Source organism: Python bivittatus, unplaced genomic scaffold (genome assembly GCF_059951505.1).
Source record: "Python bivittatus isolate LINGU-HERP-01145 unplaced genomic scaffold, Pbiv_v1 ctg000200_np1212, whole genome shotgun sequence".
Taxonomy (NCBI): Eukaryota; Metazoa; Chordata; class Lepidosauria; order Squamata; family Pythonidae; genus Python; species Python bivittatus.
The window spans coordinates 21,081,340-21,104,914 of NW_028277040.1; the positions used below are offsets into that span (position 1 = coordinate 21,081,340).

The 23,575-nt window shown below is 38.4% G+C and overlaps 1 protein-coding gene across 4 annotated transcripts in view; it reads left to right on the forward strand.

The window, feature by feature from the left end:
* Positions 1–23,575, forward strand: part of WIPF1 (WAS/WASL interacting protein family member 1) — a 62,900-nt gene that overhangs the window by 17,426 nt on the left and 21,899 nt on the right. For 2 of the 4 annotated variants that reach the window (XM_088135794.1, XM_088135792.1), the window contains exon 2: positions 23,236–23,323. In XM_088135794.1, coding sequence (XP_087991920.1) covers positions 23,273–23,323 — 51 coding nt within the window. In that variant the 5' untranslated portion in view covers positions 23,236–23,272. Of the gene's footprint in view, positions 1–2,300; positions 2,506–8,268; positions 8,409–23,235; positions 23,324–23,575 lie in introns of those variants that run through there. The other 2 variants (XM_088135793.1, XM_025168997.2) reach the window with 2 other exon arrangements.

Here is a 23,575-nt window from a genome sequence, read left to right on the forward strand (position 1 = left end):
AAAACGTTCGTTAGTAGAGGCGTTCGTATCCCGAGGTACCACTGTATATTGTTCTCCTACCTTTTGAGCCCGTAATTTAAAAACACCTTTTGCCCCTGGCCAGCCTAGTAGGATGCGAATATTGCTCATGTATATAAATGAAATGTTTTCTTTGTTTGATTTTGGGAGGGGGGGCAGGGGCTGCTGCAATTGAGAGGCCCTTGGCAGATTATATTCATAACAATAAAACACCTATGATACAGTTTCAGTTACCCAACAATAAGCAATAAGGGTCTCCTAAATTAAACTACTGATAAAATTATAAATATAATGAACCAAAAAGCAATATAAATAGATGGCCGCTTCCATCAATGAAGGCCCTCTTCAACAATTCCGTTTCTAATCATTTCCTGTAGCCTAACAGGGTAGGAGCTGATTGAATTCAAGGGAGATAACATTGGTGTTGCCACAGAGAAACAATGTTTGCATGTCTCCACCCCCCTAATCTCACAAGAGTGTGGGATCACAAGAGTGTGTACTACAGATAGATACTCCTGGGAGCTTCACATGAGGCAGGTTGAAATTGGATGAGGGAGGCAGCCTAAGCCCAGTTTTAGCAAAGTCTTAAAAGTGGAAAGAAATATATATATCTTATTTGTTACAAATGCAATTTTCATGTGAATAAATGTATTAAATAAAAGTATTAATGTATCACTTAGCCTATTGTTAGATGACTATGTGGTGCCTTGGTAATAAATTCTGGGTAAACGCACGTTATGCTACTTCTGGTTGTGAATTTTTGCATGAGTTTGCAGCTTCACTTGCTATTTTCAAGTCTTGCCTTTTTTTCTATTTCCTGAGGTATGATTTTATGGCTGTTGGTATTTTTCCTCCATTCTGTACCAAGGGTTTTATAACATGACTTTGTATGGGTGTGCAGAGAAAAATTGTACAGCTTCAGTGAAATTGGGTCATATGTGCATGATTTAGGAGTAGAAACAGAAGAGAAAATACATCCTGCTTTTTTTTTTTATTGTCAAAATTGTGTTTTATCCTTGTCCAATTTCCTTTTGTTAAGCGACCCAAAGTGGAATTAATGTTTATTTTTAGTAAGGAGATCTTGTTAGATGAGAGATTGCTTTCTTTGAAAATATTGCTTATTCTTCCTGTTGCGTAGGTCTTTTTCAAAAGCCCCAGTAGCTCTTCTTATACAGAGGCAGGTTTTGAAAGTGGAGAAGACTCTACTGAGCAACAAAGCGGAAAATGGTGAAAATAGAATGGGGTTGCTGTGTGTCCATGTGCTTGTTCACATTTGTGTGGTCTTGTCTTGGTGGCCTGGGAGCACAGTTTGGTTATATGAGTCAGCACTGAAAAGGGTTTCAGCATAGACATGCACATTGAGGTCTTCAGCATGAGCCCAAATTGACCTGAAAGGCATGCCTGTACAGTCCTAATTATTTCCTTGTGTTTGTTGTTTAATTTTAGTGAATCCCAAGGAGGTGACTAGGCCAAGAAAAAAAAAAAACCTCTGGCATTATGTAAAAACAACAACAACAAAAAAGTGAAGTAAAAATCTTCCAGAGAAGCAAAGTAGATGGAGGATGGGGCAATGTTACTATGATTTGGTTAAACAAGGTGTAATACGGAACTCTGGTGTCATATATTGCACTCACAGGAAGTGAATAGAAAAGCTGAAGTGAACTTCAGAGAGAACTGACATCTCCTTCTGTTGAAGCCATCCCAGGTCTGTTTCCTTATGTTTGCAGCAACCCTTTTGGTCTGTTCCCTAGATGAGAGGTATAACGTTCCGAAGTTGGTGCAGTTGGACTAGAATGTTTGCATGTGACATTGATTGGCTCAATTGTTGCAGAAGCCGAGAATTGTTCATAAATCCTTCAGAAGCTCAGAGAGCAAAGATCTGACTTAGAACAATTTAATCCACCTTTTTTATGAAGGAAGGGGAAATTGTAAATTTGCCTGGGAGCAACACTGCACCCAGGCCTGAGGCTCAGGATAATTGTCTCAAGGAATCGTATGACATTTGGAGAAGCTAAGGAACTCATGGCTGAATTGTGAGAAAAGGGAACCTGGAGAAAGGGGAAATGGAGGAAGAGACAAGAAAAGGAACTTGTGAGATAAAATGTGCTAGAGATACTTTCCAGTGTGAAGGGCTATGTGGCGGGAGGGAAGCTAGCGAGGCTGACCAAGGGACAGGATCACAAGGAAGTGAGACAAAGTAATTTGTTTATTTAAAGCTGGGGAATCAGTGGATTGAAGAAGGACAAGCAAAAGGGGAGAGTTGGCTTGTGACAAAGCCAAATCTGGAATCTCAGAGCAGCTTTCCAAAGTTTGTACAGTGTTGGATTATAAGGAAATGGTTAGGCACAAACAGTTTAGAGATAATAGTTTGTGGGGACTGTGGGTCAGAGAAGAAGAGGCAGAAAGTTACCATATACACCGATACTGAATTGTCCAAAGAAAAAGAATCTTGCCAGATGTGGCTTTATTGTCACGGACAGTAAACAGGTAAGTAGGAGGAATCACTTTCTGGTTTGAAGCAGTGGGGTTTTGTTACAGTTGGTCATTTTCTTGGGTCCTACATGAACTGCAGCATGTATGGAAAGATATTTCTGAAGGCTTTGTTTTAACGTTCAAACAGGAAAACAGCAAAAGAGAGCTGGTAGTTTATAAATGAATCATTTTTCACTTGAGCAGAAAACATTGAAAGAAGTGAAATAAGAGGAAGTGGGTAGATAGAGTATTGGGTCAAAGATGCAAACAAACAGCAAGAGGAGTGTGCAAAAATGATACTCCATAAACCAGTGTTCTGAAGGGGCAGGGGGGCAATATGTGTAAAGCCTAGCACCCCATTCTGCAAATATGGAAGAAGCAAAAAGTAAGTCAGCTAAAGAGGAAATAAAGATAACGTTATTTAGATGGGAAGCTGCGTGCTGGGAATAGATTTACATAGCAACTACTGTGCTGGCATGCTGGGGTTGGATTGCTTTAGCAATGCTGTTTGCTGTATTTATACAATATAATTAAGTCTAGCAACCAGCCCCCTTTCCAAGCAGTTCTTAAGTTAGAGCACACTGTCTTCTCTTAGATGAGACTTTTTTTTTGCATTGTGTGTTTTCTGCTTTGCTACTCTTCCATTAGTCACAGCAGTTGTAATAGATACGTATAGATAGGACTTTTGCCCTAAGGGCTTCTGAGAGCATCTGTTCAATGTCAGTGAGAAGTAAGCTGGACTTAACTGATGTTTGACCTAATCAGTCAGGTTTATTATGTTAGGAGAAGGATGAAAGCAGTCTTCAGGCAAAAGCTGACTTAGGCATTTCGTGCCTGCTCTTAACTTAAGATTCCGAGGGTATCCAACTAATTCTAGAATCACTGATACTGTTCTTTCAGGTAACTCACTCTTAGATTAGTTTCACACAGTAAGCTTTGATTTGCATTATGGCAATTTATCAAATAAACTACAAATGGCTTCATGCAACCTACTAAGCTAGGGTTTATAAACTACAGTGGCCATACACAAATATGCAAGAGAACTCTTGGAAGCCTGGCATTCAGACAAGGCAGCAATTAACAGACACATAGAGATTAACAGCATCTACATGCTATTCAAAAGAGACAAAAGACCAGAAGATCGCCTCACCAGCAATCATCACCCAGATAAGCAAAGGTTACCACCAGGCACCCAATCAAGCAGCAAACATATGCCAATCAAAGAACTACCAGAGGAGCAAAACAAAACCCCCACCTTTACCAGCACTGGCAAGGCAGGCCACAGCACATAAACAGAGAGCAAACCCCATCCCATTCTAGCACTGAAGATGTCATGTAGCCAGGTAACGTTTGCAAGAAAAGAACCAAGCTCAGAGAACCCCAAGGACTCCACAGTAACACACAAAGCCAAAACCAAACAAGCCATATTATAGTTTAATACAGTGGGTGAACACTGTCTCTGTTTTGATTTCATAGAGAATCCAATGCTATCTATGTTGAAATGAAAGTAATTACAGTACTGTACTGTAGTATACTTTCTGTCTCTATCATTGGCAACCATTTTAACAAACAGAGTTTGCTGGAAAGCATCACACGCCTTGTAAACTGATTACAGTAGATCACTAGCTCATTTTTCTTGTTAAGGAACCCTGCTGTACAGAATTACCTTGACCCCCATCTGTTTTTTTCTGTCCATCAGAATCTGGCACATAAGGGTTTTTCCATTAAAAGCTTGTGGGTGTTTTTGCATTTGAGAGAGCTTTTTTTTTTTATCATGTCCTTCACCTCTGCTTCTGTTCAATACCAAAGCATTAATACAGCTTTTTTATGAAGCTGATTATTATTATTTTTGTTTGTGTCAGACTGAGAATGAAAGTTGAGATTCATTTGGAAGGAACTGATAATTTGTCTCCTTGTGATGTTGGGAAATATGATAAGTGGAAAAATTCATATTTACCAAAACATGCCTGAATATTTGACCTCTGGGTGCTCTGATATGACTTCCTAGACTCACATGTCTATCAGAATTTAATTAACCATCAATTTGTGTACTTTTTGAATATTCCAGAACCGTCCTTGGCTCAAAGCATCAGAATAAGTTTTAGAAGTTGTATTTCAATACATACTTCAATGCAAATGAAAAACATTTTGGAAAAATAAGGAAGTGGGATGGAATGGGCTAATGGAGAATATACAGTATATGGAAGTGATAGAGAACAAATACATTGGTATATCCATACCTAGTTTGTCAACTGATCTTGACGGAGTTGTCTGTGTTTGGTATTTAGATGGGATCCACCTGGGAGTTCCTGGGCTGTAAACTAGGATAGGAAGTAAAACAAAAAAAATCCCCCCAGACAACTTCCTGATTGTTTCTAAGAAAACTGCATGGATACCAGAAGACCACTTGCCTGTTTAACTTGGATTGACTTGGGTGGCTATAGAAATTGCATGCATACATGCATAAAAAAACAGACAAACTTAGGGAACTAGAACTGAACAAGAGCTGAAGATTTATAGCAAGGAAGAGTCTACAACACATACCTTATAGTCTCTGGTTTATTATCTAGCTTCCTTTACTCTTAAGAAGTTCTTCCTGTTCAACTCAAAACTGATGTTTTTCTGTATTTTTACTAAATCTAATTGTGCCCTCTGAGGCAGCTGAGAACAGTTTTTCATCTTCTGCATGTGACAATTGTAGTATCTGAAGAGTTATGTCACCCATACAAGTTACCTTTTCTAGGTGAACTCAGTGCATATCTACATGGTCAGGCTGCCCTGTTATGAGTGTGGGCCACCAGCTGTTTCTCAAGGAGAAGAATGGATGATATTGTCCTTTACCTGCCCTGTCCGCATCTGAACGTGTCCTCTACATGTATTTTCTTGCTCCAGTTTCAAGTGGTATTTTCCAGCTTCCAGTGGTTCAGGCCTTGCTCCCCAGTTTGCCTGCTGTGTTTTAATTTCTTCTAGGGAAACTCTGCACTGTGCACAGTGGCAGGAATTTCCCCTCACCCAAGTCAATGGTTGTCATCCTGCAGCACCATTAAAAAAATGCTTAAACTTTGTAAATAGCAAACTGTTTTTCAAAAGCATATATGTCCAGAATGACCCTTCCACACAATGGATTAGAATTGCTTTCTTGTCACAAAAAGTTGGGAGGGCAGAGCAGCAGGGAAATTTTTAGTTGAGGGCTGTGGAAGACTGTGGATGAAGCAGCCCAATCTGAAAGAATTTTCTAAGCTGGTTTAGAGTCTTAGGGATCCAGTGCAGAAGTGTCCAGTAGTTGGCACCGTCAACCTTTTCCCATAAGACCTGGGAATGGAACTTTTAGTGTTTCAGTGGCTGCAGAATGTCAACTGCCAGCAATCCCATCTAATGTAGCTAGTGGTGAGAAATGCTGGGAAATGATGTTCAGCAAGTAAAGGCCATAAATTCTCATCTCTGAGATTTATCACTCATTTTCCATAAAACATCCTCCCCCAGGATTCCAGAACCAAATATTCTGACTTTTTCTCTCCCCAGCCCTTTGCTGGTTTGGGGGCCTTGTGCTTTAAAACTCCAACAATACGTAGTCACCTGTATCTGATCATGAAGAAAACCACTCAGATTTAGCACACATTTGATTTCTCAGCAAAAGTTACTGCAGATCATATTTTAAAGATGTATTTTGTTCCTACCAGTCTGCTTTAGGAGCAGCTGTTATTAATTAATTGTGGTTTTCTACATGAGCATAAGTTTCTAGAGATTTTTTCCCCCTGTGGATCTGTTCAAGATTTGCATTCACTGATATGTTCTACCCATTTACAGTTGTGTGTTCTTCAGAAGAAGATTCTGCATAGACAGCGAAAGATAGATCTTTGGCTCAGTTCTTGAATGTTTTCATGCCTGTATACTATGTTGTTTTGCTTTTTCTCTTGACTGCTAGGCTGTCTAAAAGCTTTCTCAAGTGGAGCTTAACTCTTGATGACTACATGGACCTGTCTGTGTAGTTTTCTTGGCAACAATTCAGACATGGCTTATTGTTCCCTTCATCCAGACTAGGGTAATTAGGGGACTTGAAGTTCTTTTGGCTTGTTCTCCAGTTAAAAGTTGTGTGAGGTTCTCCCATCAGGCTTACACAGTGGTTCAGAAATGACAAGCAATCCTTAACTGACTACTGTACATAAATATATGTGAAGGGTGGATAATGTTGAAAGGATGTTATGACCTGGTTTAGAATTATTCTCCTGGTGAAGTAGGAGCTGATATGGAATGTATAAACCTTGCAGAGGTACATGAGCACAGCATTTACAGAGCTGTTAGGATTTCAGTTTTATTCTGGCAAGAAAGAAGGTTTTCCAAGATCTTTGGAAATCAGACATTCCATTTATTAAAACTGAAATGAAATCAGCAAAATGAATATATTTTCCTTTTCTAGTGCAGCCAAAATGTTTTACCTCCACCAGCAGCCTTGCATAGCTATGTAATGAGACTAGGCAGAGTAGCTGAGACCATAAATAAAATGTAATGTCTAACTTATTTTAGCAAGTACTTAATCTACACAGGAAACAAGTATGTTTGTTAAAATATTTCTATTTCCTTTGGAAGATACTGTCAGTATGTTTCTAAACTTCTGATTTTTTACTCTAGTTTTTTTCCTGAATTGAATTGGAGGCATGCAGTCTGTGAATAGTAAAACAATCTGAAACATTTCACAAATTAAGTACAAGTGGAACATTGTGTGTGTGTGTATGAATTTGAATTGAGCTATGAACAGTTTCTTAGTTCATAGCTCAAGTTTAGCTATGATTTATTTAACTATAGTTTCCTGAATAAAGAAGAATTGATTGAGTTCACACAACATGCCAAGAAATAATTCATAGTTTACAAACCACATTATGTTTTGGTTTGCACAACTTATTAAGTGAACAAACTGCATTATGTCTTATTATGGTATGAATCCAACCTTCCAAGCTAAGGTACAATAAGAGTTTGATTGTCTCTTAAGTATAGCAGACCTGCTGACCATGTTCAGGCCAACCTTTTTGGTCTGTGTCCATCCATAGCTACTTCCCTGTCCATTTCATAATGCTCAGCAGTCAATCTAGGAAGTTTCCAATTAATTATACAGGCAGCCTGTCATTACCACCCTTGGAATGATCTAGGAAATTAAACCTCAGTTTAAAGTTGGTTTAAGATCCTGGGTTTTTTAAGCCCATTTAATAACCATTATTCCCTAATTCAGATGGGAACTAACCTATATTGCTATGTCCTGGGAAGGAGGCTGTGTGCAGGCTTCTTTCCCATCCCTTGCTTTTTGGAATAGTTTGCCAGTTGCAGAGTTCAGAAAAAATCAAAAGCTCAAACCTTATTTTGCATTGGTTCGGCTGATTCTAACAAAAGCATTTCTCAAGTATAGATTTTGATCTTTCGCCCCTCACAGACCAGCTTGGCCATAATTATTTTTATCATCTTGAGAAGTGATAATCCAAAATAGACCACTGTGTCCTTGAGATGGTCATGGGGACGGTGCAGCAGTACTGCTGCCTGAAAGCTCTCTGTACGCAAGTTAAATTAATGTGCTGCTTGAATTCTGCATATAGTACAGTAATGTTTTTTCTATCACCACATTTTCTGCCATGAAGCATTGCTGTTGATGCTATTAAATGCAATAAATAAAGCAGAAACTATGTGGGCTACCATTGTTTCTCCCTGCAAATCCTGTATTTTATTTTATTTTATTTTATTTTATTTATTTAATTTCTATAGCCGCCCATCTCAACCAAGTGACACTGGCCGGCGAACCAATTTTAAGGGGTTAAGCCCTGAATTGCACTTGACTTAATGGAAGACCTTAGCAGAACTCACAATTCCTAACCAAGGTTGCTGAGAAAGAGGCACCAGCTGAGTACTACCAGGACTGAGCTACATCCTCCTAGGTGAACACATTGCTTCAGCCTTATAGGCCTTTTATGTGGATATCTTATTATTATGCATTAGTATCCAGTTTGGGGAATAAATAGTGAATGTGTAAACAGTGTATAAAGAATGTATCCGTTGTGGAAATGCATACTGAACAAGTCAAATAGTGAGGTGGCTTCTAGTGGAATTTATTTATTTATTTATTTATCATATTTGCATTGCCGCCCATCTCGCATAAAAGTGACTCCCATACCTTGCATTTCCAGATGTTAGAAAACCATTCACTTGGGGCAAACAATCTGATACCCTCCAACTATTTGCACTGTAATTCCTACAATATCGTGCCATTTGGGGCGTGCTGCCTGGTGCTTATGGGATTTGCAATCTGAAACAGTGGAAGAAGACCAGGTTGCTTGTTGCTGGGTTAGCTGGCGATGGGAAAGATCCAGAGGCATCCGCATAATCCAAAAATAAAACGAGCATCACAACATAAGCTCTGCCTCTTATATAGGTACGTGTCGCATTATGGTCCATGTCTAAAAGTGGGAGAGGTTGTACTGCAGTGCTCCTTTTGCTATTTGCCCCCCTCCCCCCCTCCCCACCCATCTTTCTCTGGCATCCCAGAAGCTGTTCTCAGTTACAGATTTTCAGCCTTTTTTTAGACTACATTGATAACCAGCTCCTTAGAATTCCATGAATCTGTAAAGTTTGATGTTTCGTTTTTCATTTTTCATATCTTAGGTTCATTCCATCCAATTTCCACATCGGTTTGCATTTTTTTCAGTCCACGGTATACATTCTTATGGACATTTCTCCTGATATGGTCCTTTATGCCCTTCTTCCTGTTTTAGAAGTCTTTGTGCACTTTTTTCTCTTATGAACATTTTAACTCATTTGTTGCGTTATGAACTGCAAGATTTAGAAAACTATTGGTTTTATTGCATAACAATGTTCTAGATTCATGTAAAAAATTGGGAAGTGAGTTAGTATTAAAAAAAATAACCATTATTCTCCTCCATCCTTCTGCCCTATCATATTGGTTTGATGGCACTTGTGCTATTCCAATCCATCATAGAGTGGACTAGGGTTCTCATCTACCAGTTGGGCTCCAGGGGAAAAGACGATACTGGATTGAATATAAAGCAGTTTCCTGTAGTTGTATAACATTCAACCCATTCATTAACAATACAACTAATAAATGCTAATCAATACAGGCCTTCCTAAAATAGAAAATAAGCTTGGAGCCATGCATTCACTTTATTCTCTCTAAAAATCATTATAAATAATTGTTTTGGTCTCTAGAATATACAGGATGTACCAAAAAGTCAGGCCCCATAGACAATTTATTATATAAATTACATTAAATATTCAAATTGGTTGCTACTTTCTTCTAAATACTTCCTTATTGTTTGACGTATGTCATTTGAACATTCCTGTACAGTAACATTTTCTGTGATGTTCGCAAATTCTAATGTGATGGTTTCCTTTAGATTGTCTGTTGGCCTATGGGGCCTGACTTTTGTGGATTCTGTCTTTATGTAATTAAAATGTCATAAAGTAGTGAATGAAATGTTCACTTCTTCAACTTGGATATCAAACTTGTAACTTTCTGATATTTTCAACTCTTTGGTGTAATTAAGCCGGGGGCACTCAACTGATCTTAATAAGTTCGTAGACAAATTTAAACGGTTGTTTGTGGTGACTGAGGGGGATAGAATTAGTTTGCCCAAACTGATACTGTCAGCCCTTCAAGATAGTCCAGACAGGAAACCAAAACCATGAGTACTAAACTACCTTTATTGTAAGGTTTCAGTAACAGAATCCTGCCAGTCTGAAAGTGCTTCCCCCCTCCCCTGCCTTTACTTTCCAGAAAACTAGGGAGGGTCCCTTCTGAGATGCTTTCCCCACTCCCATTTCTTCTGTGGGCTGAGATACCTCTTGTCTGACCATTGTCTAGGCTGTGGCTCTTCCTCCTGTCTCTCAAGGTTATTTTCACGGCCCATTACAGATACCATTGTTGATCATCTCTCTCAGACTTGGGAGATTATATTTTGTATGAGAACAGAGATAATATTTCCCTGGCCTCATGTTCCTAGGATCCATTTAGTTGTACAAATAAGATCTTGATTATATAGGTCACATAATCATAAAATGTTTTTTCTTGTTTTTATCAAATTAATAGCTATATATGGCTGTGTTCTTATACGTGTTTACATACAGTCAACCAGAATTTACTCCATTTACTGAATATAAACAGCGTACTGAACCATAAACCATGTGAGTTAAGTTTAAACAGTATGCTAGGGCTTAAATGTGGTTGGCTAGATTGTGGTTCAGTGTGTCATGCAAACCCAGGAAATGTGCATCTTGAAAAATTTCCTCTACCAGGAAAGGGGAGGGGGGATGGTTGGATGGATGAGGAAACACAAATTACACAAACTGCTTTTTCTCTCATACTGGAGGTCAACAGTGCAATCATACTGATAAGGAGATCTCACTGAATTCGTTGATACTGACTCCCAGTAAATACATATACAGAATTGCAGCAACAGTATCCTAAACATAATAGGTATGTGCAGGGCTTCAAAAAGAGCAGGGATGCAAAAAGAGCACCTGTCTGAACTCTTTAAAGCACCTGTGTTCTTTTCTGTGATTCCATGGCAGCTGTGCCATCCCAAGAGAAGTCACAGCTGCTTTAAAGAGTTGCAGACAGGTGCTAAATTCACTACCCTAGCACTCTGAAAAATGTTTGGGGAATAGAGTCTGAAGTGCCACACAGTCCTTCTTTGAGAAGGTTTCTTATTTTAATAACAGGATTTCCCCCTCTTAAAACAATTCTTACTGCATAGTTAAATAATTTTAACATTTGACTATCACTCATGATTAGACAAGCAATTAAACTATTTTTTAGTGCCTTTGAGTCAATCTTGATCACTTCCTGGACAGGTCCATGCCATTTCCTTGGCCACCCTGCAGAAGGGTTACCATTGACACGATCTGGGTTGTTTTTGACTTCCAGATCTTGCCTGAGAGAGGGTGACTGGCCAAAAGTCACCCAGCCGGCTTCCATGCCTAAGGGAAGACTAGAACTTGGGTCTACCGACGCCTAGTCCTGCACCTTAACCACATGTTGGTTCTCAATCTAACTTTAAGGACAATATGTATTTAAACCCAGTTAATATAATTAGAAAGTAGTTGGAAAAGATAGGAAGTTAGATTGCTTCAGTTTAAAGTAATCTAAAAGTGTTACCAGTGTGGGGAAAAAGGACCGATTTCTGGCAGCACTGGCATTACCAAAATCAAATAAATTTCTATGGCAATCACTAACCAGTACAAAGCAAATGTAAAAGTAGGCATAAAGATAATAGTAAAAGGATTAAAATAAATGGCATGGGGTAAGTATGAACTTATTTTAACTAAAAGACATTTTAATGATAAAAAAGTTGAATGATTTGGGCTGATAAAAAAATTAGTCCTAAATGTAATGCTAGAAATAAACCATATGCAGTTGATGTTACCAGTAGGCATTTTCAGGTCCCAGAATAATTTGGCAGACCTGGAGCACATCCTTGATTTAGAGTGGGTAGGAGCACCCTTGATAGACATACTGTATGTATCTGTGCTACAGAAATCCAGATGACTACTAAATGGCAGCAAACATTTTAACAATATGGTTAATTTTGGTGCCATTTAGTAGTTGTCCAGAAATGTTCAGCCCATTTGTAGTAGCCATCACTATTCACAGCTCCACTTCAGGCAGAAAACAGTCAAAACAGCCCCACCAAAGTGATTTTCAGAAGCTCAGTAATCTGCACTTCAGTTTGTTCAGACCAAAGTATTTTTCAAACCTACCTTTAAAGGGAATATTCCCTCGTCTATTTACTGAGCAATTGGTGAATAGAAGCAAATAAAAATAAAGCAAATAAAAAACATGTTGCAGAATGGAGAAGTGTTCTAGCTCAGAAACCTTCTTTCAAGATACTCCATTCCAATCTCTCCATCGAGGGTTCCTTCAGTTAGCCTTCCATGCCCACTGAGTGGTGTGCATGCATATATCTAGTGCCAAAAACCTTAAACAAGGGTAAACTGAAAGTAACATTGCTAAAACAATCAAAGGTTGGTGGACAGCAGTTGAAAGTACATTAGGGCTGACCACCTAATTTTCAGATTTTTTCCTTGCTTAGGGATTTTTTATTCCTAATAACTTTTTCCTAGATGTGTTGGTCCCTTTTATTGGGCTGCATAAGGGATCAGAATACAATTGCAACAAGAATCAAATATCAGTTTGACTACCAAAAAAAACAAAAAACAAACCTTGTATGCTTTTAAAAACATAAAACAAAATCCTGTTTCAGTAATAGTTATTCCAAAGAACTGGCAAGGTTTTTGAGACTATTCTGGGGAAAAAAGGTTTCTGAAGCTTGCGTGATTTTTCTCCAGCCAATAGTCTGTAACCACTGTAGGGTCAGCCAAGGACACAATTTCATATTAAAATCTTCCTTAACTCATAGAACTGGATTCAGATTCAGCACTGAGTTGGTCATTCTTTTGTAAACATTTGCAAAGAAGTATCCTGTAGATTTAGCAGGCTTGGTTTATCTTTCTGAAGATGTTCCTTCTGCTAGAAGATCAGATATTAGATGTGTGAGGAAATGATCTTGTCCTGTGTGGCTCCCAGATTATGGAATGTGTTCCCATCCTTAAAGAGAGACAGCTGGTGCTTACTCTCCCAGTATTTAGAAAGATAGTAAAAACATGCCTCTTCCACTAGGCTGTTCACACTCAATTATTTTAATGAATGCTTTTCATATTGCTTTTAATTGTATTAATTTTTTTCCATTTTATAATTTGGATTTTCTGTTGTTGTAAGCTACCTTGAACATTGGAATAAACAGAAAGATGGGGTAGGGATTTAATAATAAAATTAAAATGGTTAAACCATATGTTAATTAATTTAGAAAGTAGTTACTATATCTGAATCTTCTAGCTCTTGAATGTAGGATAGGGGCCAGATTATATAGAGGTTTCCACTCTATAGCTTCTCTTCTATCCACCATTCAGTGCTCTTACAGCTGAAAATACTTTTCAGAACTGTTTTCCAGAGCTGGTTCAAGCACCACTTCCCCTTTGCAAAGCCATGCCAAGAACAGTAAAATGACAACAGAGGTGGCTGGTTGCCCTTAACTCTTCCTCTGATGAGTAAAATATGCAGATTTTTTTCATGAAAATGAAATTCTACTTACATGCTTCCTGAATTATGGGTGGGTGAGTAGGTTTACACAGTTAATATGATTTCAGTATGTAAAACATCAGTGTGTAGTCTTCATCCTAAAACATCACACCTAGGAAGCGAGTTCTACCAAAATCAGTGGGGCTTGAGATCAGTCGGCTTAGCATTAGGTTATTGCTCATGACTGCACATGCTCTGGGGCCTGAATAGGTTCTGTGCTCCAAAGACTGTGTCTGCTTGGTTGAATGGGCAGCCATGCTCACTCTAGCACTTAAAAAGATTCAAAGAGAGCCCTTTGCACCACACTATTGCTTGCTATAACAGCCATTCTACTGTGTTGCTAATGTTTAGACCTCTCTGGTTCTGCAGAGATCGTAAAGTGTAGTCCTCAGAGCACCACTATACAAGGGATTCAAAATATGTATTTCCCATGGTTCCTGAGCTATAGCATGCTCTTCTGTTAAACATCCAGAATTGTCATCCACTTGGACAGAACATAAATACCACACATTTGACAAACAGGTTGGTTGTGGACCTTTCAGATCCAAGAAAACTTAGTTGCAAAGAAAATACAATCTCTGTGGCTGGTGATCCTTAGCATTAATCTTCTATCTTTTTGCCATTTGTTAGGAGTAAATGGCCTGTGGCCGAAGGTTGTAGGATACTTCCAAACCTGGAGCCCCAAGATCACCAAATGAAATTGGCGGCTGGCCAAGTGGCAATGTGGTGTTCTGCAGCCATGTAAGAAAGAAAGTTTTGTCCTTCCAAGTGCAAAAATAGTTTTTGGTTTAAAACAAAAACAAAAAAATGTGAAAAGGAATCGGAAGATTTACCCCTTTCAGTGATATCACAGCATCACTGTCTTGCATCCCACAGCCACTGGAAAACAAAAGGCTGACAAAGCCACTTTGGGGAAGGAAAAAACCCAAACCCTTCATGTGTTGAGATCTGTACTGAATATAGATAACCTCTCAACTCTCTTATCCAATTGACAAAAATGTTGAACTGGACTGGGCCCAGGACTGAATCTTATGACACTTTGAAGTGCTTCCCTCTAAGCTGAACTGGAGCCATTCATGAGCAGTCTTTGGGTGTGGTTATCTAGCCAATTGTGAATCCATCTAGCATTAACTAGTCCATACTTTAACAATTTATCAAGGAGAATATCATGAGACACTTGGCTGAAGTCTCTGCTAAGGTCCACATACACTATGTCTACAAGGAATATAAGAAGCATGAACATGAGAAATTTCAACCCAGTGAAAGATCAAATGAATTGTCTACAGATTGACACTTAGGCATCACAGAATTAAAATGTACTGGGATTTGACACTTTCAGTCAGTTTACTCTGTTTATTACTCAAACAAAGAAGGAACATTACTCTCATAGAAATAATATAGGAGATCACAAAGACAGACTTTGGATTCAGTGCAATCAATGACTGATTAATATTAAACTTCAAAAACAACCCTTTAATATAACAGTTATCCAAGTTTATGTTCTAACCATGAATGCAGAAGGTTGATAAGTTTTACGATCAAGTTCAGTCTGAAATTGACAGAACATGCAAACAAGATGTGTTACTTTTGGTTGGAAACTGGAATGCCAATGTTGGAAATAAGGAGGAAAACATAGTTGGATCATATGGTTAGGAAACAGAAATAAAGCAGAACAGTTTATCAATTTCTGCCAATCCAATTATTTTCTTTTATTAACACAGTCTCCAAACAACCAAAACAACATCTATCAACACAGACATCACCAGATACAGGACACAGAAATCAAACTGAGTGTATCACTGGTACAAGAAAGTGGATGTCAGCCCCACTAGGTAGACCAGGCCAGGAAATCAACTCCACAGGAAGGTTAAAACTCCTTTTATTGAAGTTGGCTATAATAACAGAATCTTGCAAATCTGCTTGTGCTGTACCTCCTCCTCTTTCTTATACTCCAGGGAATTAGGGAGGCGTTTACAGGTTAGGGCACATAGAAGAGCAGTGAAAGTAAGATGGGCCATGGGACATATGAATGAGTCCAAGATTGTGTGCGTGTGTGTATTTTCCCTAGGGTTTGGATGGGGAACTGGGAGGTGGTTTTGTTTTTTAACCATGAATACGTTTATTTTAAGGTTCCTGCTTCAATATTTATTCAACTCTGTGACAGGACGAGCTGCCATGATTAAGTGTTGTATTTTGTCTCAAGGTTAGATTTCTGTCTTCTTGCCAGATATATAAGAATGTGTCACATAGACATCCAGAAGGTTCTTGGTTTAATTAGGCTATCTGTAGCAAGCATATCTATCTTCTAGGGCAAGATTTAGAAGGAGCAGATTTGTCAGGCAAAGCAGTTTCGTTTTGCGTTTGGGTTCCGGGGTGGATTGGAGGTGTTGTTCTTGCATCAAGAGAGAAGAGCGCTGAAGACACTGAAGGGAAGAAGGCCGTGGAGTTGGGGAGGTCACCGGAGGAAGGAGGGGTGTGCAACAAATAATCCCAGCAGGAGTAAGCAAAATCAGGAAAGAAAATATGCGAAGCAGATTAGTTGGTGAAAGGTGGGACAATAGAGAAATGGACCTGTGTTGGAAGGATGTCCCAGGAGAAATGGGGCAGAGATGAGCAACCAAGGTGCTGGCTTTCCAAGAGGTCTCGAAAAAGATTTTTTTTTCTCTCTCTCTCCTTTCTCTTTAGCTTACAAAAGGCTGGGATCAAGAAACTGACAGGAAAGCAAAACCCAGTAATTAAGTTTAGCAACTGTATGGATAAGGGAGTGACTGAAAGATTTGAAGGACTTCAAAGGAGCTCTGTAAATAAAGTTATATTAGACCGCTAACATATTTTTATAATAAGACATGCACGCCCATAGTAGAGATAAGGTACTTTTCTATTGGAAAGATAAGCATAAATTATTTATTTAATTTGCACCGTAACATAAATATCACTTTAGCTGGCAGAACAACACTGTGAATGTGTATGTGTATGGGTGTGGATTAGTTCCTGTCCGTTTCCTGTCTTCTAATATATCTGTACATCAAAGCATGTACAAGAACCGTAGGCAAGTTTGGCAGGGGGAGAGGGGGTCAAGGGCAGATCTGAAATTTTGAGAACATCCCATTATAACTCATAAAAAGCTACCACAATAGGTACGACCGTTTATAAACAGCTATTTACCAGAAAACAAAGTAGCCCATGCCCGCAAATGCTCTGTGCCATCTCACTGAGATGTTTGCCCTGCAAAAAATGTTTAAAAAATGTCAGATGGGACAGTAAGGCTGATGAACAACCATGGAAATTATTTGGAGCCTGTGGAGTTCTGTAAGCACCCTGATGGATTATCTGGAGGTCATCTGATGGAGTGACCTGAATCCATTGCTCTCTTTAAAATTATGAAGTTCTGTACCATACAGAATAGAAATATGTACTTTAATTTGATGTCCCCAGTACAGATATGTTCACAGTTGGAATCTATCTGGAGTGGTTGTTGGTCTGTTTTGGTTCATCTGCTATAGCAACAGGAGTTATTGTTTGCAAGAAGGTGAAGTATGCTCTTGATAATAATAAAAGCTATATTGGTTCCCTAAATGTAAACTCTATGTCCCACCACTCTCATCATTGCTGCTGTTTTGATTTTCCATGAAAATAGGGAGTTCTGTTGTTTATTAGTACTCTGTATGGGCCGTCTTCCCCTTTAAACCCCAATCTATGCTAAATTTACATTCATTAAACATCAATAAACTTCTTGAACTACCTTTTCACAGAATCATAAGTTGAGGGGACATGTAGTCCACCTCTCTGCTTCATTCAGGAAATCCAGGCTTAGAGTATCCCCCAAGAGATAGCTATCCAACCTCAGCTTGAAGACTCCAGCATGAGACCACCTTTAGTTTTGATTATCAGCAAATTCCTCTTAATATTCAGTTAAAAGCTACTGTGCTAACAAAAATTAATGTCTGTTAGAAATCCTTTTCCCTCCATGATTGTGGAGGCATAATGCATTTCTCATGCATTTCTCATGGACAGAAATTAGTTCCTTAAATGTAAACTGTATGTAAATTTTTCCCAACCATCAATTGTGTTGGACTTCAACTCCCATAATTCTTTAGCAGCATGGCCATTTTAAGAGTTGATATTCAACAAAGCTGGAGGACAACAGGCTGTAGATGACTGTTAATGACAATTTTAGATGCACTAAGCAAACACAGGATTGGAGCTTCTCTTTCTGTTGAATAATCCAAGCCAAACATCCATTAAAATTTTATAAACTAAATATATAACTCTAAAAACTTAACATTCTACATATAACATTTTAATCAGTTTTATACTGATACAAGCCTGAGGGTAATTTTTATGTTGGGAAATTGCATAATGGTTCCTCAATATGACTTTCTACAATAAAAATATACAGTTAGAAACCCAATAGTGAATTAAGATATGTAAAACTCCAAATAAATAAACAGTCACAAAAAGCTACTTAGCATCAGAGAAGGGACAAAGTATTGGGATGTTACTGAACTAAAAGCCAAAGGTCTTGGGTAATGGCTTTCTATGTTCTGTTTTTTCTTATTTCTACTGATCGTTTTTAATGTTCTTTTATATTATAGTAATTTCAACGTGTTTTGTTTTAATGTGCTTTTCTGTAACTTTAAATATTTGCAAGCTGCCCAGGGAACTTGTTGAAGACTGTATATGCCTTAAATAAAAAAAACATAATCAGCATCTTAATTATAATTTTTAGCCTGGCCTAAATTGCAGGTTCAAACAAAAACTTCTTTGTGACTCTGAATATTTTAAGTGGAGAATTTGAGCTTTCTTTAGGAATGATTTCCAGAGGTTAAGGACTAGATAGCATTTCTTGATATGTACCCTCCTTACCTTCCTTCTTCTACACATCTTGTTTCTAGCAGTTGGAGTGGGGGTACATGTGTATGTAAAACAAATCTTTAATTTTTTGTCCTTTTATTCTCCCTTTGATCCATGTGTTATTCTTATACAAACCAGACAGGTAGATTAGGAATACATAGAGTGAGAAACAGACAGAGGCAGATTGCATGTGGATGGGTGGGTTCACACATTGCACAAAACCATTGTTTGTCTTAACCATGGTTTATTGAACAAGCCAAATAATGGTCAATCATAAACCATGGCCTACAGACTGTAGTGACTGAATTCACGTGTCATCATAAACCAGAACTAAAGATACCACATTATAATTTTGTTCAGTGTACAAATCCTTTTTGTCTATGAATGTGTTTATATGAGCAAGATTGACCATAAGCTTCATGACTGAAGGCATTTAAAGAGAGATGTACCTAATTCCAGTGCGGGCAGCCTAGATTTCTCCAAATGTTTTAGAGTTCATTTCCTACCAGTCCCAGCTTGCATGGCCAGTGGCAAGCAATGTGAATGTGGTGGCCCAAAACACTTTGAGGATTTCACGGTGCCTGCTATACCACATTAAGTGGCTTATAGAGCCAAAATCAAGGCTGGACATATTAATTGCATGGCCGGTCTTCTCTGGCAGCCATGACCATGTGATTGAAGCTGTGTTAGCCTCCCAGGTAGACCAGACAGGAAACACAACAAGATGAACTAATTCTGCTTTATTGTACAGTAAGGCTGCATTAACAAAATCTTGCAAATCTGAAAGTACAAATCTCCCACCATCTCTTTATCACCTGATAAGTTAAGGTGGATCCTTTCTAAGTTTCTTTCTCTGCCCATTATTCAGCTGCAGGCTGCTCCCCCTTTGATCTGATCATTCACTAGACAACATCTCTTCCCCTTGTCTTTCAAGGTCATTCCCACATACCATTACAAGCTATGATGCTTTTTTTTGTGTGAGTTACCCCCCATGTTGACTTTTTTAGCCCCACCTTGGATCATCTTACCCCATGGATTTTCAAAAGTGCATCCTCAATCTGACTTTTTTTTTTTAAACTGCTTATTTCATTTTACCAATTTCCCCTTTTTAAAGAGACAACACACTTGTTTATGTTGTTTAAATAATCTGGTAACTTGTTCAACATTATTGTTTTCTTTCTTTCCGTGTGTATGTATTTGCATACTGCACAGCTTCAGTTGGCCCTATGAGTGTGCTTTTTGATTTATTATGCCTGGGACCAAAAATGGAGCCCATCTCTCCCCCTCCTCCCCAAATCTTCTATTAGCCTTGTCAGTATTCCTCTTTCTCTATTTGGAGACTAATTATTCAGGAAATGAATAACTGCAGTGAGTTCTCCACTTCTGTCTTCGGTCTAAATTTAAGCATTTTTTTTTAAATGACTGGTTTAAAATAGATAACATGTCATCTACATACCCTACAATTCTGGGTCATGGATCCGTGTCCTCATTGCAAAGGAATTGCAAGAGGATTTGTAAGCATGCTAGAAGGAGAGATGTTTGTGGGCTACCCTACCCTACTTCAAAATGCAAACAAGACAAGAGTTAAGAGTTTGGGGGGTAATCTTTGCTGTCATCTAATGACATCTGGATGTTGGTCATTCAGCTAGGTTAGCTCTTGGTATTTGAAAAGTTTGATCCTAAATAATTAAGCTGCTGTTCAACATTTTCAGGTACAACATCATTGCCGATCTCGTAGGCACCTGTGAAACTGCCTATACAGGTAGTCCTTATTTAGCAACTGCCTTGTTTGGTGACCATTCACAATTACAGCAGTGATGAAAAAGTAACTTTATGACCAATCTTCATGCTGACCACCTTTGCAGGTCTGTAAAGCAAAGCAAAGCTGAAATAAGATCATAAGCAGAGTCATAGTTTCACTTAGTGACTGCTTCACTTAATGACTGAGTTGCTGGTCCCAATTATGGTTGCTAAATAAGGACTACCTGTAGTTTTAGTTTTACTGATTTTTCATAGAGGTCTGAGGTTGCATTTCTGACAGGCCTTTGGCCTGTCTGGTTGAAGGGGTTTTAGAGGTGTGAGAGCTTTTTTTTAAAAAAAATAGAGGCATGTGCTATAGATTATATTCTTTTATATTATTTTAAAATTGTGTGTTTTCAGTCATGTTAAATATCTAAAAGTTGCTTCAAGCGTTGTTATAACAACCAAAGGCCCAAGAAAGGAATGGAAGTCTTAGGGATGAAAACTAAATTTTTTCCAAATTTTCAGTAGGTTTCTGTCCAAGAACAGTGAAATTCCAATGTAACAGGCTATTTGAGGGAAGGGGGTGTTTGTTAAATCTGAATGTATGCCATTTGGATCAACTGACATCATTTGCATCATTATGTAATCACATAAGTGACATAAACTAAAGCTAATGACATAATTTACATAACTTGTCTGATCAGAGAAATAGAGCCTGTCAAAGCCAGGTGGATTAGGATGTTTGGTCAATAGAAATTACAGTATGTTTAATACCATTTCCGGGCTCAAATACGTGTTACGTTAAACAAAATGCTAACTGGACATTTGGGTAGCCTGCAGAAGCTTGCAGTCGAAGCTACTGGTACATGATGAATTTTTAAGATTCCTTAAAATGCTTTATGCAAAAAATTAAATCTAGTTTGTTTAATCCTTATAGGGACTTTAAGCATAATCAGTCTGAAATGCTTTTGGTTATTGCATTTATACAAGCCACCGCCACCTCAGGATATATTTGAGTGGCTAGAAATGTTTTGTCAGGATTTGTTGGCTGTAGGATATGAATTCAACAAACTATTGCAGCTATGGAAAAAAAAAACCCGAAACCCGTAGTTAAACAAGAAGAATGTGGTTTGCTGCAAGAACTAATTTCCCTATTAACAGGAAGTGAAACAAATTTAACTTTAGACTTTGCAGTTTTCACATTTAGGCCTAAAATGGTTGCAGAAAAAACACTGTCTATTTTTCTACAGGGAAGATTGATAGCAAAATGTACAATTCTAAAATATTCAGAACTTTGGCTGATATGAATTGATGGAAGTGTTAAAGTTTTAGTACAAGAATTAGAAAAATGTGACTGTAGGACAAACCACTGTACAGTATTGCAAATCAGGCTAATGTTTAGGTTAACTTTTTCTGTCGATAGGAAAGAGAATACATAACAGACCTAACTGGGTCAGATAATACCTACATTTTAAACAGGATTTAAATTTTGTATTGATCAAATTGCTGATTGAATCTTAATAGGATGACAGGGCTGATACATGGCTTTCCTCATCAACACCATTTTCTCATGCATTTCTTTTCAGAGAAGTAAATTTTGGGACCTGAAACTCCTCCGTGCAGTTATAAAACATGAGAATAATGTATGAAGCAGCAAGAGAAATGATTCATTTCTTTCCAGTATCACCCTCCCCAATAACAGTTCAAAACACCATAGTGTTGGACTGAAAGTCTTGTGTACTCATTCCTTATGGCCAGACTCCAAAGAAGGAGATAATCTGCTTGATATCACCTAGATTAGTGTTTCTCAACCTTGGCAACTTTAAGATGTGTGGACTTCAACTCCCAGAATTCCCCAACCAGCATGGGGAATTCGGTGAGTTGAAGTCCACATATCTTAAAGTTGCTGAGATTCAGAAACACTGATCTAGACCATGTTTTACTCGCAACACACACACACACACAGCTTTCTACTTTTCAAGTTGCAGTTTGAACTTACTTTCTCTCTGCAACTTCTTACAATATTTTTTTGGAAGAGATGGGAATAGACTGTAGCCTGTCCCTAAATATTCAGTGTTGGAAATATTTAATGCATGCATATGTTCTCTCCATTCCCCAAGAGCATGCAGCATCTGGGCCTTCTGGAATATTTATTTATTTCTCATATTTATATGGCACCCATCTCACAAAATGTGTACAATAAAACCATAAAAAACAGTAATTACAAAAAACACTCTACAATTAAAACATTATTATTATAAAAGACTGAATATGAACTCTCATGTGCCTTAGCTCTAAAATATCTCTCCTTTCTTAAGCTTTTACATGTCTGAGGTGCATTTACATGTTTTTCTTGAGGGAAGTATCTCTAGCTGTTGGCTCTGAAAGTTAGGCCATCAAGTTCTTAAGCGCACTGGTGGAGAAATAATAAAAAGGATGAAATTTCCTTTAAGCTTGTTTTTGGTTCACTTCCTTGACTACTACTACTTCTTTTCTTTTTTTCTTTTTTCTTTTGTCTTGTTCATATCTTGCTCTTCTCCCAAGGAATTCTGGATGGCCCACATCATTTTTCTTCCCTTTTCTGAATTTTAACTTCATGACAAACTTGTGAAGTAGATTAGACTGAGAATTTGAGACTGACCTTCAAGGAGCATCATAGCTGAATGGGGATTTTTGAATCTAGATCTGCCCCCTGGCAAAGCCATAGTAGATATCTTGATCCAAACAGGAGAGGCGACCTAGAATCTCACTCCTTGAAACACTGGCATGCAAACAGACCCCTGTGCCTTTATCTTTTCTTGGCTTCCTCTGTTCCATAGCATCCTATTTCTCTGAGTTAAAAACCAAAATGGATTAACTGGATTTTTAGTCACTCCAGATCTTTTGCTCTCTAAAAGCTACAGATTTATTATAAATTACTAATGGGGAAGGGGGGGGGGCTGTATTAGTTGACCAGTTGCGCATGAAGAACATGACTCAGTTTTTAACCATATAGGTGGTTTGTATTCCTCCAACAGGTTTCATTGCGACAAAGGAGAAATTCAAGTCTAGAAGATGCCTGTTCCGCCTCCTCCACCTCCGCCACCTCCGCCAACATTTTCTTTGGTAAGTTGCAGTTTTAAAAAGTTTTTAATTTTAATGGAAGAGAAACAAAGCCTGACCATCCTAGCTTGTCCTGTGAAAATGAAGCACGTTTTAGACTATTACATTTGGCAAGCCCCAGGCGTGCCAGGTCTTTTCTGCTGTGGCGCCCGCACTGTGGAATCTTCTCCCCCCTGAGGTGAGACTGGCCTCGTCACTGTTGAGCTTCCGGAGATCCCTCAAGACCTGGTTATGCCAGCAGGCCTGGGTACCCCA